Below are 16,602 nucleotides of genomic sequence, written 5' to 3' on the forward strand. Positions count from 1 at the left end.
CCTCTTCCTGGAGAGCTACTGTCCTGTAGGTTCAGTCCAACCCTCTTCTTGGAGATCTACTGTCCTGTAGGTTTTCAGTCCAACCCTAATTTAGCATATCTGATTCAGCTAGTTAAGGTCTTGTTGAGCAGCTAATTAGTAGAATCAGGTGTGTTTTAAATTAGTGTTGGACTGAAAACTCATTGGACAGTAGATCTCCAGGAAGTGGGTTGGACAGCCATGCTTTAGGCTGTTCTTGTAGACTATCTTTAGTCCCAGTAAGGGGAGAGTTAGGCTTTGTTTAGAATTGGATAAGGGGTAATCCCTAGTTATGCTGTTGAGCATTTAGGCCTAGTTTTAGCTGCAGCAGGAACCCAATTGAGGGGCTGCGCTTTAGACTCACAGTCATCTGTCATTTTTGTGAATTTTCTTTTCCTGACTGTTGCTATGGATAACTGTGTGAGGCAAGCCATGTGTCCTGAAATTCATTCATTCAAGTATTGTTTTTGTACAATGATGGGTCCTCATTCTATCACCTCCCTTGGCTACTCTCGGTTCACTCCCTTAAAAGTAGTTATTGTAGTCATTTTCAGCTTTTTAATCATTTGTAAAAATGTCTGAACAAAATTCCCCTTTGACATTGTGGGTTATTGTGTAGATCAGTGGCACAATATAAATTGATCAATCTTTAAATTCGGACTGTAACACAACCAATGTTAGGGGGAAAAATCAATTTTAAAAAGTCAAGGGGTGTGAATACTTCCTGAAGGCAGGCACTATGTATTAAATGTGAGCGGAGAGAGTTACTTTTATAACTTTGCGCATGCGCCGTGGGAACTTGGAATTGCGCTACCAGCTAACATCCTTGAGTCAAAGTCTGATCCCATCAAAATTTGCTTGTCCGTAACGTTAGCTGACTGTCCCTGCATCATGTTTCGAGCCGCCGTCCGACTTTCGGTGTCCGGTGCCCGGAGTTTGACACGGCCACAGCTCGGACTTACAGGTATTATTGTGTTATCACTTAATTTCGTAGTTTGGGACGTTCATGCGGAAATCACTGTCGGCAGTCGTGGCTGGCTAGCTACGTTAGCATGTTACTAGCACAATCAGTTGCGAATGGATAACTACAAAATACACGTTTTCGGTGAACTACAAGTGGTAGACGTGTTAGATGAGCTATACCCCTTTAATCCTTAAAACAAATGTAATGTTTAAAAAGGCTCTGTAATATTCAAGTGGATTTTTTAAAACATTTTTTTATTGATGTCCTTGCAATGACCGACTGCTTGAGGTGAGGCTTAGGCCTGTAACTAGCAAGTTAACTATCTAATGCCATAACCATGGCCTATATTTGTCTAATACTAGCTAGCGAATTAGCACTGGATAGCAGATGACTTGCCAGCCATGTCTAACTAGCTTACGTTTGCATATAGACTGGAATGGTTGTTAAACTCGATGCTAGATTGTGCTTTTAAATGAAGGACTGTAACATTAACTAGTACTAACAGGCAGCAACTCTAGCTAGCAAACCAGCTCGACTAACTAGTAGCGAACTACTGCTGGTTAATAGTACATTGCCGCATAACCCATTAATAGACCTGCTCACTGATTTGGTGCCTATTGACGATGGTATATTATGGCCAGGGGTATTTTAAGATCCCCGAAGCTCGTTCTGAACATGGGCGGCCACATGTACTAATTAGCTGGCGGGCTCCAAACACCGGTGTAAAGGCTTCGGTGTGGCTGGTGCCTAGCCGAATTTAGCTAACCGTGTATGTTACTCCCTTAAAATACCTTCGGCAATAGTACTGTCTGTCCATTTTTTTTTTACAATTTGAAGCCAGTATCCACTTCCTCAATAGTCCGAATTAATCTAAGAACTGAAATCGGTCAATAATTAGTTTTTGCAGATATCTTAATTGCACAATTTCAGATAATGTTTGGTGCAGTATTTTTCAATGAGGAAAATGGTCATGAAAACTAGTAGTCTCTCGTTGAATAACATACTTTTATTGAAGAGTCCCTACTGTTGACCAATCACCGATGAAGGGGTGTAGACTTCGGCTCCGTACTTCCGTTTTCCTCAAGATCATTTGTGCCCGAACAGCCGAAAAAAAAACGAAGTCCAAAACGAACAAACGATGTCATATGTTCGACTGGGGAGCATGCAGACGCCTTATGCGTAACTGGGGAGGAAGTGTCGTTCACTTTAACTGGAGACACACACACACACACACAGTTTATGGATATGTGCAAAGCTGCTACAGTAAGTGTTAAGACTATTTCTCGCTGATATGAAAGATAAGGGGCATATCAGTATATGGTTTGAAAACCATTTATCAAGTGACGATTATTGACTTTAAAACGTTAACACAGCGTCGGAATTTTAGTTCACCAACCGTGGCCGACGCTAACCACTGAAACCCCTACTGTTATATTAAGGGTTTTCTATAGCGAGGTGCTGCACTGCATAGCTCAAGCCATAGCAAATGGCATAACTTGTTAGCTATATTTTCTCAACATATATTGGAACATATTTGGTTCTTAGAAAGCATAACTTACTTTGTCTAGCTACCCAGACTCCTTGCTCTAGACAAACAGGGATGTTATTATATTCTCCACAATGACTGGTTACCTCCCTGCACCGAAAGCTCACACATTTGGGTCTGTCTGATTGGTCCAGAAACCGATTGGTTGGACCAGACCCAGCCCATAGGTGGGTAAAAGCAGCGTTTTAAAAAAAAAATAAAAAAAAGTTAATGACTTTGATACTCTGATTGGTTAGACGATCCAATTGCTGATTACTTTGTACAACACTCCTCATCACCTCAAATGACTAAAATGATGGCCGTCTCAGACCGAAGTATGTAGGGAACGACAGAGCAGGGGAAGCATTTAGTCAGTCGTCAGGCTATAATTTACTGTGCCTTCAATCCTGGCTTCCAATCCCTCACCCTGTTGGACTGTGAACAATTTAACCATTAATGGTGCCATGACTGCCATCTAGCTAGGTCATGCAAATACACTGGTCACACAATGTCAGTTTTTTACTTATTTACATCTACGGCCCTAGTAGATGTAGCTAAATACACTTGACTAGTGATGGCTCTGCTACCCGACCCCTGACGTTATACATCAGGTTAGGGCAGGCCTGTTCTCTTTTTTTCCCCCATCAATAACTAGGGTACGGGCAGGGCTCGGTTATCACTAAATTGATAATTTAGAAGCTTAGTGCTCTGCTTGCTGCGCAGTAAAGTCCCATCTGTCTAAAATCATAACATGGTGTCAGAAGTGCTTCAACCTCATCAAATATAAGACAAATTATTTCACAATGTTCGCGATTTATCGGAGTTTAGAGACGTTAAATCAACAACAACAACAAATAATTGTCATATGCGCCTAATTACAACCGGTGTAGACCTTACCGTGAAATGCTTACTTACAAGCCCTTAACCAACAATGCAGTTCAAGAAATGGAGTTTAGAAAAGATTTACCAAATAAACTAAAGTAACACAATAAGTTAACAATAATGAGGCTATATACGGGGGGTACTGAGTTAATGTGCAGGGGGTACAGTTAAGTTGAGGTAATTTGTTCATGTTTGTAGGGGTGAAGTGACTATGCATAGATAATAAACGGCCCAAGTGTTGTTGCTATGCATACTCAGCCCCTCCCATGTTTTGAACTGGGATCTGAATATCTGTGGCCCTGACTAGAGTCTGAGGCGATGCTCTAGTCAGACTATAGGCTCTCTATTCCCCAAAGAAAAGGGGTGGGGCTTAGAGAGCCTATAGTCTGACTAGAGTCTGAGGCGATGCTCTAGTCAGACTATAGGCTCTCTAAGCCCCACCCCTTTTCTTTGGGGAAGACTCCCAATATCCATGGTGGTATAAGACTGAGGTGACATTTTTCTTTAATAATCCCTGTATCTTTTCCTGCAGCTCCCCTGGTTCAGAGGTGTTATGCCCATGGTGGGAAGCTGGAATCGGACGAGGAGTTTGATGCCCGCTGGGTAACCTATTTTAACAAGGCAGATATTGATGCGTGGGAGCTGAGGAAAGGTGAGTGACGATGAAATCACATGGTCAGCCCTACGATTATGACGAAGAGCATAGTGCACAGCTGCATTGATTACTTGGAAGAGTGTGTGTGTATGTATGTTTTTATGTGTGTGTGTGTAAATCTCTATATACAGTTGACTAGATATCAGTAGTTCTCAACTAGGGTTGTGGAAGTCATGACATTTTGTCAGCCGGTAAGTGTCATGCAAATAACTGCTGGTCTCATGGTAATTGACCGTTAATTAACAAAGCATGTTTAGCATCTTCACTCATAGCCTACAAACCACTGATGCCGACCTTTGGAACATCTACAATTGAAAGTCTAATAAATCAATTTATATATATATATATATTTTTTTTTAATGCAACTTTAGTTGTGATCCGAACCTTAGGCCAAATGTTTTGGTTTCTAATACATTCTTAGGCTGCATGATAAAACTACATATGTTTTGAAAAAAGTTGCATGAAAGGCATGACCTCTGCTCAGTTAATTGGTCAGACTACACACAATCAGTCTCTCATTCACAATGTGACAAGGACTTGATGTTATTCTCACCATCAGACTATTCTCCATTTTTATTTGGTATTTACATATAACCTACAAATGTGTTGAATTATCTTTTTTTTTAGACATTTTTGCTAATTTTTTTTAATGGTGGTTAGACATTTTTGCTAATTTATTAACAAAACTTATATTACATTTACATAAGTATTCAGACCCTTTACTCAGTACTTTGTTAAAGCAGTGATTACAGCCTCGAGTCTTCTTGGGTGTAACACTACATGCTTGACACACCTGTATTTGGAGTTTCTCCCATTCCTCTCTGCAGATTCTCTCAAGCTCTGTCAAGTTGGATGGGGAGCTTCGCTGCACAGCTATTTTCAGGTCTCCAGAGATGTTTGATCGGGTTCAAGTCCAGGCTCTGGCTGGGCCACTCAAGGACATTCAGAGACTTATCCCAACCTTCGCCCCAGTCTGAGGTCCTGAGCGCTCTGGAGAAAGTTTTTATCAAGGATCTCTCTGTACTTTGCTCCATTAATCTTTCCCTCGATCCTGACTAGTCTCCCAGTCGCTGCCGCTGAAAAACATCATGCTTTCGCCACCATGCTTCGCCATAGGGACGGTGCCAGGTTTCCTCCAGGCGTGACGCTTGGCTTTCGGGCCAAAGAGTTCATCTTGGTTTCATCAGACCAGAGAATCTTGTTTCATGGTCTGAGAGTCCTTCAGGTGCCTTTCGGCAAATTCCAAGCAGGCTGTCATGCCGTCTGGCCTCTACTGTAAAGGCCTGATCGGTGGCGTGCTGCAGAGATGGTTGTCCTTCTGGAAGGTTCTCCCATCTCCACAGAGGAACTCTGAAGCTCTGTCAGAGTGCCCATCCAGTTCTTGGTCACCTCCCTGACCAAGGCCCTTCTCCCCTGATTGCTCAGTTTGGCCGGACGGCCGGCTCTAGGAAGAGTCTTGGTGGTTCCAAACTTTCATTTGAAGAATGATGGAGGCCAATGTGTTCTTGGGGACCTTCAATTCTGCAGACATGTTTTGGTGCCCTTCCCCAGATCTGTGCCTCTACACAATCCTCGACACAGTCTCTGTGCTCTACGGACAGTAGAAGTATTTCTGTTTAGTTTTTATAAACGGGCAAACCATTTCTAAACCTGTTTTCGATTAGTCATTTAGGGTGTATTGTGTGTGTGTGTGTGTGTGTGTGTGTAGACAGAGGGCGGAAAATATACATGTCATTTATTTTAGAACAAGGCTGTAACGTAACAATGTGAGTAAAACGTCAAGGGGCCTGAATACTTTCCCGCATACTAATTATACAAATCGGCCCTATTGTAATCAAATTCGCTAGCTTCTACTTGCTTTAGCATGGTTTAAATGATTCCTGTCTGTATGATACAGTACAGTAATACAGTTCACTCAAAGATTAGCCTAATGGAGCTAGTTTAATCGATTTACCCAAGAGAACATGTAGCTAGCTCCATCTATGGGCTTTTGTGTTTTTCCTCTCGTGCGGAATTTGCAGTAGTCTTTATCATATGTATTGGATAACGCCACAATCATTTGGGCTTCCTTGAGCTCATTAATAAATGTATTTTTTTTTGTTATATAGTACTCCTAAAATGTATTTCATGTATGGCTCGTTAGGTTCCGGTAGCATCGGGCTTGACTTTTATACCAAAAGCTATAATCAAATCCAGACATATTTATATACTTTGGAATGACACTTACGGTTTTAGCGGGAAATCCTGGGTTACCCGGGAGTAAAGTGATTTATTCTCGGGATGGAAAACATTTCTAAAATACGGGTATGCACTTGAACAGAGGACTCTCTTCCTGCAGTTCCTTTTCATGCCAGCCGGGTACGCTACTCTTGTCGTGAAGCGGCGCGATATTAATTCATTAACATTAGAGAAGTTGAGAAATAAATGGGCCTAGCCTATAGAACGCTGATGCGATCTTTTTAATACAGGCCATCAACTTTCTCACTCGGTTGCGTTAGCCTATAGAACGCTGATGGGATCTTTTTAATACAGGCCATCAACTTTCTCACTCGGTTGCGTTAGCCTATAGAACGCTGATGTGATCTTTCTAATACAGGCCATCAACTTTCTCACTCGGTTGCGTTAGCCTATAGAACGCTGATGTGATCTTTTTAATACAGGCCATCAACTTTCTCACTCGGTTGCGTTAGCCTATAGAACGCTGATGTGATCTTTCTAATGCAGGCCATCAACTTTCTCACTCGGTTGCGTTAGCCTATAGAACGCTGATGTGATCTTTCTAATACAGGCCATCAACTTTCTCACTCGGTTGCGTTAGCCTATAGAACGCTGATGGGATCTTTTTAATGCAGGCCATCAACTTTCTCACTCGGTTGCGTTAGCCTATAGAACGCTGATGGGATCTTTTTAATGCAGGCCATCAACTTTCTCACTCGGTTGCGTTAGCCTATAGAACGCTGATGTGATCTTTTTAATACAGGCCATCAACTTTCTCACTCGGTTGCGTTAGCCTATAGAACGCTGATGTGATCTTTTTAATGCAGGCCATCAACTTTCTCACTCGGTTGCGTTAGCCTATAGAACGCTGATGGGATCTTTTTAATGCAGGCCATCAACTTTCTCACTCGGTTGCGTTAGCCTATAGAACGCTGATGGGATCTTTTTAATGCAGGCCATCAACTTTCTCACTCGGTTGCGTTAGCCTATAGAACGCTGATGGGATCTTTTTAATACAGGCCATCAACTTTCTCACTCGGTTGCGTTAGCCTATAGAACGCTGATGGGATCTTTTTAATGCAGGCCATCAACTTTCTCACTCGGTTGCGTTAGCCTATAGAACGCTGATGTGATCTTTTTAATGCAGGCCATCAACTTTCTCACTCGGTTGCGTTAGCCTATAGAACGCTGATGTGATCTTTTTAATGCAGGCCATCAACTTTCTCACTCGGTTGCGTTAGCCTATAGAACGCTGATGTGATCTTTTTAATACAGGCCATCAACTTTCTCACTCGGTTGCGTTAGCCTATAGAACGCTGATGGGATCTTTTTAATGCAGGCCATCAACTTTCTCACTCGGTTGCGTTAGCCTATAGAACGCTGATGGGATCTTTTTAATACAGGCCATCAACTTTCTCACTCGGTTGCGTTAGCCTATAGAACGCTGATGGGATCTTTTTAATGCAGGCCATCAACTTTCTCACTCGGTTGCGTTAGCCTATAGAACGCTGATGGGATCTTTTTAATGCAGGCCATCAACTTTCTCACTCGGTTGCGTTAGCCTATAGAACGCTGATGGGATCTTTTTAATGCAGGCCATCAACTTTCTCACTCGGTTGCGTTAGCCTATAGAACGCTGATGGGATCTTTTTAATGCAGGCCATCAACTTTCTCACTCGGTTGCGTTAGCCTATAGAACGCTGATGGGATCTTTTTAATGCAGGCCATCAACTTTCTCACTCGGTTGCGTTAGCCTATAGAACGCTGATGGGATCTTTTTAATGCAGGCCATCAACTTTCTCACTCGGTTGCGTTAGCCTATAGAACGCTGATGGGATCTTTTTAATGCAGGCCATCAACTTTCTCACTCGGTTGCGTTAGCCTATAGAACGCTGATGGGATCTTTTTAATGCAGGCCATCAACTTTCTCACTCGGTTGCGTTAGCCTATAGAAAAATTGTACAATACGGCTTTAATAGAAAGTTATTTTAAATCCATGCATCAACCAGCAATGAGGAGCTGGCTCTCGCTGAACAGGTGCTCCTATTACGCTCCAACTCAATGCCAGGGCTCTGTTTTTATTATTTTTTTTATTTTTTTTATTTCATTAGCATTGATGTCAGAGATGAGAGGGACAATAGAGCACTGAGTACCAGGCCATCAGCAAGTTTTTGTAGGTTATGAATGACCATCAACGACATCCGAGCATTTTGGAGAAGCCTAGTTGCCATGACTTATGACTGCCGATGTGGCGGTAAGATGGTCACCATGCCAGCCCTATGCTCAACCTGTCCTGGTTACTGAACCCCAATCATATTTTCCTCTGCCCTGAGTCTTCCCCAGGGGTAATGGTAGTACGACAGAACCAGCGCCCTAGATGAGCAAAACCATTTTTTTTAAGGAATGATTTGAGTGAACAAAATCTATCCTTTTGGAGTCTCAAGTGACTTGCCGTCATTATTTATTTTTTTTAAATCAACTGTTGTGAAAAGTAGACCTCTTCTATCATCCTGTGGTAACTAACCCTGGCGTTGTTTGTCCAGGGATGAACACGCTGATTGGATACGACCTGGTGCCTGAGCCTAAGATCCTGGAAGCAGCTCTCCGAGCCTGCCGCAGATTAAATGACCTGGCTAGCGCCATACGTATCCTGGAGGCTGTCAAGGTGAGTTGGAGGATGCTCCTCGGAACACGTCAAAATGATAACGATCAGTTCTAGAAGAACGCGTGTTGAATGGCAATGACCCCTTTGACCCCCCCCCCCCCCTAGTCACTAGTCTATCCCCTTTCTGTATGTTTACTCTGAACATGAGGTATATTACAAACTCCCAATTTTATATATATTTTTTGTAATCATTCTGCCCAGAAATAAACAAAACATATATATATATATATATATACACATATGTGTGTGTGTGTGTTGCTGCACATCGTCCCTGACATTTTCCTCAAAGCAGTTGGTTTATGTTGTTTCCCCCAGGACAAATCTGGCCCCCACAAAAAAATCTACCCATACTTAATTCAGGAGCTGCGACCAACACTAGAGGAGCTTGGTATCTCTACACCTGAAGAGCTTGGCATGGACTAAGTATAGATGGGTAGGTATCCAATGGACATGCACTGTCTAAGCAATAAGGCCCGAGGGGGTGTGGTATATGGCCAATATACCACGGCTAAGGGCTGTTCTTAAGCGCGATGCAACGCGGAGTGCTAGGACACAGCCCTTAGCCGTGGTATATTGGCCATATACCACAAACCCCTGAGGTACCTTATTGCTATTATCAACTGGTTACCAATGTAATTAGAACAGTAAAAATAAATGTTTTGTCATACCTGTGGTATACGGTCTGATATTCCGGCTGTCAGCCAATCAGCATTCGAACCACCCAGTTTATTACAGTCTTTATACCCTGAATCCCAAATGAAACATAATCGGCACACGTTGTGTTTGTCATTTTAAATCATATTTATATTGGGGGGGGGGGGGACTCAATATGCTTTCAAATAACTAAAACCGAATTGAAACTGGTGTAGAAATTATAATTATTATTTTTACTGTGTCCACTAATCACTGAACTGAAAGCTAGATTTGTTTTATGCTCTTACTATCTAAAACCATGGGTGGAGGAGTATCTTAGGGCAAATTGACAGCAAATAAATATAACCAATTTTCAGTGCGGCCCTTCGGGCCTAGTTAAAGACTAAATGAGTCACGCCCTAGGCAGTTGTATAGATCTTAGAGGATTGGATAGGTGTAAGCAATATGGTGATGGCTCCATCTGGTATATTACCCTTTAGATAGGCCTGGTGGAAATGCAGCGATAGTGCTTACACCTGTTCTCTTAACTGAAATAATGTTTTCCTCCCTAGTTTTCTCTGGGCTGCTGTTTTCTCTGGGCTGCTGTTGTCTCTCTGGGAACCTTGTACTTCGTCTTTGCCTCGTATAAATGTGATATTTAATTTGGGCCTTTATTAAGTTATTTTGCTTGTATAATATTGATGAACCTAATAAAGGAAAAAATACAATTTTTATTTTTTTATTTTTTTAAATGTGTCAAATGTGCTTCTTGGTATCATTTTAGATATGTTTGCATTTCAACATTGCAGGTGGTTTTTATTATTATTTTCTTCACGTTTTTAAATGTAACTAGGGAAGTCTGTTAAGAACAAGGATGGCCTACACCGGCCAAACCCTAACCCGGACGATGCTGGGCCAGTTGTGCTCCGCCCTATGTGAATGCCGACTGACTGAACTACAGATTGCCTTGAGTCATAAATAACTATTAATTATTTGTAGATCAGTCACAATTTAACCAAAATGCCTCACGTCTGCTGGGGCGGCAGGTAGCCAAGTGGTAAGAGCTTTGGGCCGGTAATCGCAAGGTTGCTGGAGCGGATCCCCGAGCTGACAAGGTAAAAATCTGTAATTCTGCCTCTGAACAAGGCAGTTTAACCCACTCTTCCCTGGTAGGCCATTATTGTAATTGACCGTTGAGGTGGTGGGTGCGGTCTGTCAGGAAGTCTAGGACCCATTTGCAAGGACCATTCTAGTCATTTTAAAGTAGCCCATTATCATCGTCTGACTGCTCAACTCAGGAATCGCCACCCAGTTGACTACTTTAAAATGGTAGAAGCCCTCTGGCAATGTCCATGCTAAAACGCATTATCTGTGATTTAGTCTCTGACAACAGGCTGATGACAACTCTGATAAGTTTGTTTTTGGGTAAGTTGCCAAAAGGTGACCAAGCCATAGAGAAAGATAGAGGACTCATTTGTATCAGTGTTGTTATAGCATCCACTCAGTGCATTTATAACAACCTAAACATTCCAAACATCTATTAAATCAAATAAACCTCAAGCAGCAATTGAGCAATTACCTTTTTTTTGTTTACCAAATAAGACACTCATTGACCTCCATACAGAACTCCTCACTTCTGGGCAGTGTTGTAAAGTACTTCAAAATATTTTAAAGTACTACTGGAGTAGTTTTTGTTTTGTATTTCTACTTTAATATTGATATTTTTGGGAACTTTTACTTCACTACATTCCTAAATAAAATAATATGCTTTTTACTCCGTACATTTTTACATTTTGACACCCAAATGTACTCGTTACATTTTGACAGGAAAATGGTCCAATTCACACACTTATCAAGAGAACATTCCTGGTCATCCCTACTGAATCTGATCTGACGGACTCCAAACACAAACGTGGGCGTGTGCCCCTGGCTATCCGTCAATAAAAATAACGTGTGCTGTCTGGTTTGCTTAATATAAGGAAGTTAAAATGATTTATACTTTTATCAAATTGTATTTGTAACATGCGCCGATACAACAGGTATAGGTAGACCTGACAGTGAAATGCTTACTTACAAGCACTTAACCAACAATGCAGTTTCAAATAAAATAAAAACATTTGAGTAATTCCATTTACTTTTGATACTTAAGTATATTTAAAACCAAATACTTTTACTCAAGTAGTATTTTACTGGGTGCATTTTACTTTAGTCATTTTCTATGTTTTTACTTGGGTCATCTTTTACTCGGGTACGACTATTGAGTACTTTTTCCACCACTGCTTTGGGGTTTATTTTCGTGGACAGATTTTGGGCAGAGAAACCTCTCACTTTCGCTTCTTCCTCTGTCCATGGTCTCTGAGATCTTCCGTCCAACCGCGAACTGAATGATTTGCTTTTCAATGTTTAAATTCCTTATATTGCATTCGAGTAGCACTATAGCACCGGAGAACGTATCTACTAAACGAATGACTCTTGCACTGCTCTACCATGACTATAGCAACTGGTGATGCAGTGTTACATGCATGTTACAGTGTGTTTATGCCACCAGGGAGCAGAATCGAGTCCTGAATTTGATAAGTACTGTTAACATATTTTTATATGCGGTTTTGACTAGAATATAGTTTGTCGCAATTTACCATAATGCATTAAAAAAAAGCCAGTTAGGGGAACATACGCAGCAGGTTAGCATAACTAAGTTAAGGTTAGGAAAAGGGTTTAACTAAAATACACCACCAAAAAAAAATCCACTTTCGACTTCAATTTGACAAACTATATTATGTTTAAGCAATGACCTTGATATGCGCTCATCACGCTGAAGCGCGTGGATGGCCTCCATTATAAAATGGGGGAGACTACATCAACATGGCCAAAGAGCAGACCTAGATATAGATTGTAGGCATAAACATGGTATGGTTATAGTTTTTTAAACATGGTGGTATAGAAATATGCCATGCAAAGAAATTGATAACCGCTGTCTGGTCTCCGCACCAGTGTAACATGTGATCGTACTTCCTAGCATTGTGCTTTTAAAGAAACGACTGTCCAGCCAGTAAACCCAGTTGATTGGTGTTTCTTCTGATGAGCGGGACAACAGTATGTTGATGGTTGTAGATTAGTCTGTTGGCATGAAAATAACTGAATTAGCAGGGAGCTAATGTGACCATTACAATTACAGCATGCTAAGCTAACTCGCTGTTACAGCAATAGCATACAAAAAGCACATATCAGGACGCCCCCAACACCTAACAGGTACCATACATATATATAAACATAGTGAACTCATACACGTTGTAAATCTGAGAATATAATACAGTATTTCAGAACGTGACCGACTGCATGCATGTCAATATCAGACTGGGAAGAATGAATGTTCGCGATCCCCCCCTAATCTGCAAGCATGACCAATGGCGTAACACCTTTTTGATATGTCAATTCAACCAACCAATAGGAATACATAAACATTGAATACATATTTCTGCTGCCTCAAGTGGGAACGCAACTAACCCTGCTACACGTGTAAAATACGTGGATCACCCATGTGCATGTATTGTTGATGGTGTTGGTTAGTAGGATATAAACTATGCTATGAAAAACAGCTTCATATAGCAGGCTACAGTTGCGTCATTTGTTCTATAAACACTATTCATAGTGAATAGTATTTCACTTTGCTGTCTGAGGAGCACTGTGGTAAGAATTGACCAACACCATCATGTTGCGAACGAAGAGGCACCACTTTTGAAGTAGGGCGGGCCTTCTCTTGTTACTGTGGGGGTGTAGTAGACTACTAACCTATACAGGCAAAGACAATCAAGACCAGGGTGAGTTTTTTATGTTCAGGCTGCGGTCAGGGAGGTGAGGCCCGGCATTTACCCTACACTGGCCTCCTCGCCAATCTTCCTATCACAACAGTTACAGGCATTATATGGATTTCAACCGAACGTTTATCATAATAAACTATATTGGTATATAAATTGATTTACGTAGGAGAGAGAACGAGTGGAAAAGAAGGTTAAATTGGGAAGCTGAGGGGAGGATGGAAAACTCGAAATCGCAAATGGTGAGTTTCGATCGAGTCAGTTCGCTGCTGACGGACGGTTTCCTTTGGCACCGTTCCCCCATTTAGTTAGATACTGCAACAAATTGGGCAACAGTCGTGAAAGTGATACGTCGTTTTACACTTTTGAAACTAATATTTAATAAACCATGATGGGACGACATTTTGTTACCTGGTCGGTGAATTGTTTACCTTATTCCTATACGTGTTTAAAGATTGAGACACTACTTTTGGAAAAGTAGGCGACTGTTGTACACGTCATGTTTGCTTTACCATCACCACGGAGCAGAAGAGATCACCTTTCAGAAAGTTGTAGATTGATACATTGTTGTCGATGGAATCTCGTGAAATATACATTCGACAACATGTTTTCTATTCACCGTATAACCCTTCGTAGATCAATCGTAATTGTAAATTCATCTGTTGGAATGGTTTAAATGTAATGTAGACCAGGCGTGAGATTGTATTTATCTCAACAATAAGTTTGTTTGAGCCATCCACGTGCCAGTGTATCCTATTTATATAAAAAAAAAACGGTCATTTCGATGTACTAACGGTCATTTCGATGTACTAACGGTCATTTCGATAGGGGCATATTTTATTTAACTACTTTGGTTTAATAAGTAATATTTAATTAATCATATTTTCATATATTTCTATACCGTGTGGTAGGTAACTGCCCCTGTTTATCAAAGAAAACATGCCTCTCCTTGAATCGCTTTTTAAATAACTTTGAACATGCTGAAAAGAAAAGCCAATTATAGAAACTGTGTTGACTCTTACACTGCCGCCATTTTCTTTCAGGGTAACTTATAGACCTATATGTTAACAGCTGACCATACACTGTGTAGGTAAAATTCTGAAGTGGAGTGGTCGAGGCTCTACCCAGAACCCTAGCCAGCAGATCCGACATGCTTGCTTACTGGCTGCACTAGGATCCCTGTGTATATTAAGGACACTGTGTAGCCATTGTGAGATATGGCTTGGAAAACGTACCTCAATCCAGGGATGAGATATGCATTGGACTCCGAATTGGCCCATTATTCCAACTGTTAAACTGAGAAGATTGAACAACTGCTATACTTATTAAGCTAGCAGTTTAATCTTTACTGTGTAACAGTTAGGATAATGGGACAATTCGGAGTACAACGCATTTCTCTTCCTTGGATTGAGGAACATCTTCAGAGACATATCTTGTGCTAAATCAGCACAACACAGCTGATTTAAATAACCAACCCATCATTAAGCTTTCATTCTTTGAATTGTCTGTGTAGTGCTTGGGGGAAAAAATAAAAATAAATGCAGTTAGGGGGAAGGGGGAGAGCTGATTTAGTTTGGAAACCCTGTCTTGATATACACAGGAATGCTGTCTGACCCTGGTGCAGCTGTAACCGAGCAGGTTGGATCTGCTGTCTACCCAGAACCCCATATATAGGACACAATCTTACACCCCTGTAACACCCGGCCATCAACTACATAACTATACAAATAAGAAAATTCTATCTTTGGGAAAATCTTAATTATTATATAACAGTTATTTAAATTGCTATTTAAAATGACGGCCTCCACAATGTATCTGTGTGTACATTGTTTATCTCTAGTCTATAAATTCCATAATGTATCTTTTTGTACAATATTTTTTACTTCCTTACATCTGTGGGGAAAAATAAGATCTCTGTTTACAATATATTTACTCTACATTTCGTTGCTTTCCTCTCCCTACAGCCCAACCTATCGCAGGAGGCTGGGGGTGGTCTGGGTCTGGGTAGCCCTGTTGGTGTCAGACTAGAGGCTGTGATGGAGCAGCTCCAGAGACAGCAGGAGGCCAAGCTGGAGATGGACCGGCAGGAGAAACACCTCCGCCAGGCCCAGATGATGTTCATTAAACACGTAACTGCCACCCGGAACACTGGAGCCCCCCTGGACTCTGCCTTCCTGGGCAAACGGGTGGAAGGAACCGGGACAGGAAGGACCCCTCAGATGGGTCGGCAACAGACCGAGGCTGGTGGTAGTAACACCAACACTCAAAGTGGTGTGCATAGAGAGAACGGAGAAGAGGGACTGGGAGGTGAAGGGTCAGAGGAAGATGATGAGGAAGAAGAAAGGATGGCATATGAAGAAGAGAACAGTGAGGATGAGGATGATGGTGGCCACATGACGAAGATGTCTCCACTCCAACAGGATAGTTCCTTATCTTTTCCTCTGTATTCGACCTCTCCGTCAGCGGCTGCTGAACACAGCGCCCTTCCTATGAATCTAAAGCAAGAGTCTGAGGAGAAGGACCAGTCTACCACAGAACAACACTCCTTCACATCGTCCAATGGATTTGGAGATTGGAGCTTTGATGATGGACCATTCAAACAAGTAAGTTGTATTTCACCATTCAACCCCTTACACTCTTGTCAATGTTTTGTGGTAAGAGTTTACATTCCAAAAGCCAGGAGTGTGATCTACTTCCACTTGAAGAACATTGAAATGGGTCTCTACAGGGAATGTGCAGCCTAAACTGTGCAGTCACTTTTAATGACTGGCTTCATATGAAACTAATGCTTCACAGTGAGGGGTGGCATTTTTTTTTTTCTCGTCTTCTGTTGTTTTGTTTCCATCCCTCCTTACTCTCTGTTGACCCACTCACACTGAGAGTCAAGGACCGAACACTGCCATCTCTGCTCCTGCTGCTAAAATAATATAGTAACGTACAATGTCCCACTTTAGCAAAACTGTGTTTTTATTCAAAATGACTTGGTAGACTAGAGTGATTGCATAGAGCCTACATTTTTCTATTCTCTTGACGGGCTGTTAACATAAATGGAATAGCTGGCCAGCACACTGAGATTAATGCATTCTTTAGTAGGGGTGTGATCCTTATTGGACATGAACTCATGACTTTGGCATTGCTTGTAGCACCACTGAAATCCTCTTAACAATTGAGTTTACACAGACAGCCTGCACTGCTTCTGCTTCCTGTTTCTTCACATGTAGAGGTCAG

The 16,602-nt window shown here is 41.6% G+C and overlaps 2 protein-coding genes across 6 annotated transcripts in view; both read left to right on the forward strand.

Annotated features, from left to right (window-relative positions):
* Positions 1–778: 778 nt before the first annotated feature.
* On the forward strand, positions 779–10,315 carry LOC110521232 (cytochrome c oxidase subunit 5A, mitochondrial). 2 transcript variants are annotated; one of them, XM_021598670.2, is made up of 5 exons: positions 779–982; positions 3,922–4,041; positions 8,805–8,926; positions 9,242–9,359; positions 10,132–10,315. In XM_021598670.2, exons 1-4 carry the CDS (start codon positions 910–912, stop codon positions 9,347–9,349), a joined length of 423 nt encoding a protein of 140 aa, XP_021454345.1. In that variant the 5' UTR covers positions 779–909; the 3' UTR covers positions 9,350–9,359; positions 10,132–10,315. The 2 variants fall into 2 exon arrangements, with proteins under 2 accessions (XP_021454345.1, XP_036824978.1); XM_036969083.1 differs by lacking the exon at positions 779–982 and adding an exon at positions 2,143–2,245.
* A 2,731-nt stretch (positions 10,316–13,046) lies between these two features.
* The window catches only part of LOC110521233 (AT-rich interactive domain-containing protein 3B), a 29,663-nt gene continuing 26,107 nt past the window's right edge, over positions 13,047–16,602 (forward strand). The window contains exons 1-3 of one of the 4 annotated variants that reach the window (XM_036969042.1): positions 13,047–13,377; positions 13,544–13,616; positions 15,339–15,977. In XM_036969042.1, the coding sequence (XP_036824937.1) occupies positions 13,593–13,616; positions 15,339–15,977 (663 nt within the window). In that variant the 5' untranslated portion in view covers positions 13,047–13,377; positions 13,544–13,592. Of the gene's footprint in view, positions 13,617–15,338; positions 15,978–16,602 lie in introns of all 4 variants that reach the window. The other 3 variants (XM_036969044.1, XM_036969043.1, XM_021598671.2) reach the window with 3 other exon arrangements.

The sequence above is a fragment of the Oncorhynchus mykiss genome, chromosome 30, assembly GCF_013265735.2.
Source record: "Oncorhynchus mykiss isolate Arlee chromosome 30, USDA_OmykA_1.1, whole genome shotgun sequence".
Taxonomy (NCBI): domain Eukaryota; kingdom Metazoa; phylum Chordata; class Actinopteri; order Salmoniformes; family Salmonidae; genus Oncorhynchus; species Oncorhynchus mykiss.

Coding starts and splice junctions, on each gene's coding strand:
- LOC110521232 (XM_036969083.1), top strand. CDS start 2,158: ATGCGTAACTGGGGAGGAAGTGTCGTTCACTTTAACTGGAGACACACA. Junction 2,246..3,921: donor ATATGTGCAAAGCTGCTACA/GTAAGTGTTAAG, acceptor CTTTTCCTGCAG/CTCCCCTGGTTCAGAGGTGT. Junction 4,042..8,804: donor TGCGTGGGAGCTGAGGAAAG/GTGAGTGACGAT, acceptor TTGTTTGTCCAG/GGATGAACACGCTGATTGGA.